At 66.0% G+C, this 1,052-nt stretch overlaps 1 protein-coding gene across 1 annotated transcript; it reads right to left on the bottom strand.

Moving 5' to 3' along the window:
• Positions 1-542: 542 nt before the first annotated feature.
• EMIHUDRAFT_260429 (hypothetical protein) lies at positions 543-961 on the bottom strand (the record flags this gene model as incomplete). Its single annotated transcript, XM_005791673.1, has 2 exons — positions 543-803; positions 944-961. The coding sequence occupies 2 exons, from the start codon at positions 959-961 to the stop codon at positions 543-545; spliced, it is 279 nt and encodes a 92-aa protein (XP_005791730.1).
• Positions 962-1,052: the final 91 nt, after the last annotated feature.

Here is a 1,052-nt window from a genome sequence, read left to right as displayed (position 1 = left end):
TGCCACAGGAATTTTGACAATTAACCAGATGGGATCGAAACGAAACTTGATGGGCTTGCCCATCCCGGAGTGGTTCGACCCCACATAAATCCGAGACGGTGACGGGATGCTGTCGTGTGGTGGTCTCAGGCCCAGTGAGGACTGAGGTCGTAGTGCATCTGACTATCTACTATCTCCCGGATCCTGCACTGAAGCCTGAAAACAAGCTCCTCTTTGTAGCTCGATCGGTCACACCGCCATCGCCGTAGGGGAGAGGGGGGACGACACTGCTTCGGCAGCGTGCACCTCGATCCTGTACCGTGTTTGCTCAGAGCACTTTCACTCACATGTCAGAAGGACTCTCGGGACTGACGACTGTCACGGTACTTAAAGTAACTACCTACTTAGCGCCCTCTGCGCCCCGCAGAGCACAGCCATCTCCCCCCGTGTAGGCCCTCGGCGGCTTCATGGACAGTCACAGTGTACGTACGGCTTGCGGCTCGTTGGCTTGCGGGAGTCGCCCCCGGGGGGAGGGGGTCCAAGCTTCCCCGCGCGCCGTTCGCTCATCCGCGGAGAGCGGCCGGCTTCAGCGCGTTCTGCAGCATCTTGGCCGGGAGGCCGAGGCGCGCGAGGGCGGGGTGCACCTCGTTGCGCACGAGATGCTCCGTCACCACAGACAAGTCGGCAATCCACGACCCGCCGGCGAGCTCCACGCACATCTCGGTGCAGCGCGCGAGCTCGAGGAGCAGCAGCAGCGAGTCCTCGACGAGGGCGAGCTCGAGTGGGTCGGCGCGGCCGCCCGAGAAGAGCCAATGGACCTGCGCCTGGAGCAGGGACACGAGCCGGACGGGCAGCGCCAGATCGAGCAGCGGGTCGAGGAGGCGGCGCGGCGCAGCGGGATGCGCGACGGCGAGGCGCGAGAAGAGGCGCAGGGCGGCGCAGCTCTCTCGCGCCTCGGGCCGACCTCGCTGCGGCCAGCCATGCCGACACCCCTCTCCGCCGACCGCGCTCCCCTCCCCGTCCTCCCACCCCTCCGCATCGAGCTCCTCGGGAAACGCGCTCGCCACCGCCGC

Source organism: Emiliania huxleyi, assembly GCF_000372725.1.
Source record: "Emiliania huxleyi CCMP1516 unplaced genomic scaffold EMIHUscaffold_11024, whole genome shotgun sequence".
NCBI classification, from domain to species: domain Eukaryota; phylum Haptophyta; order Isochrysidales; family Noelaerhabdaceae; genus Emiliania; species Emiliania huxleyi.
This window is presented reverse-complemented; position numbering and strand designations above follow the sequence as displayed.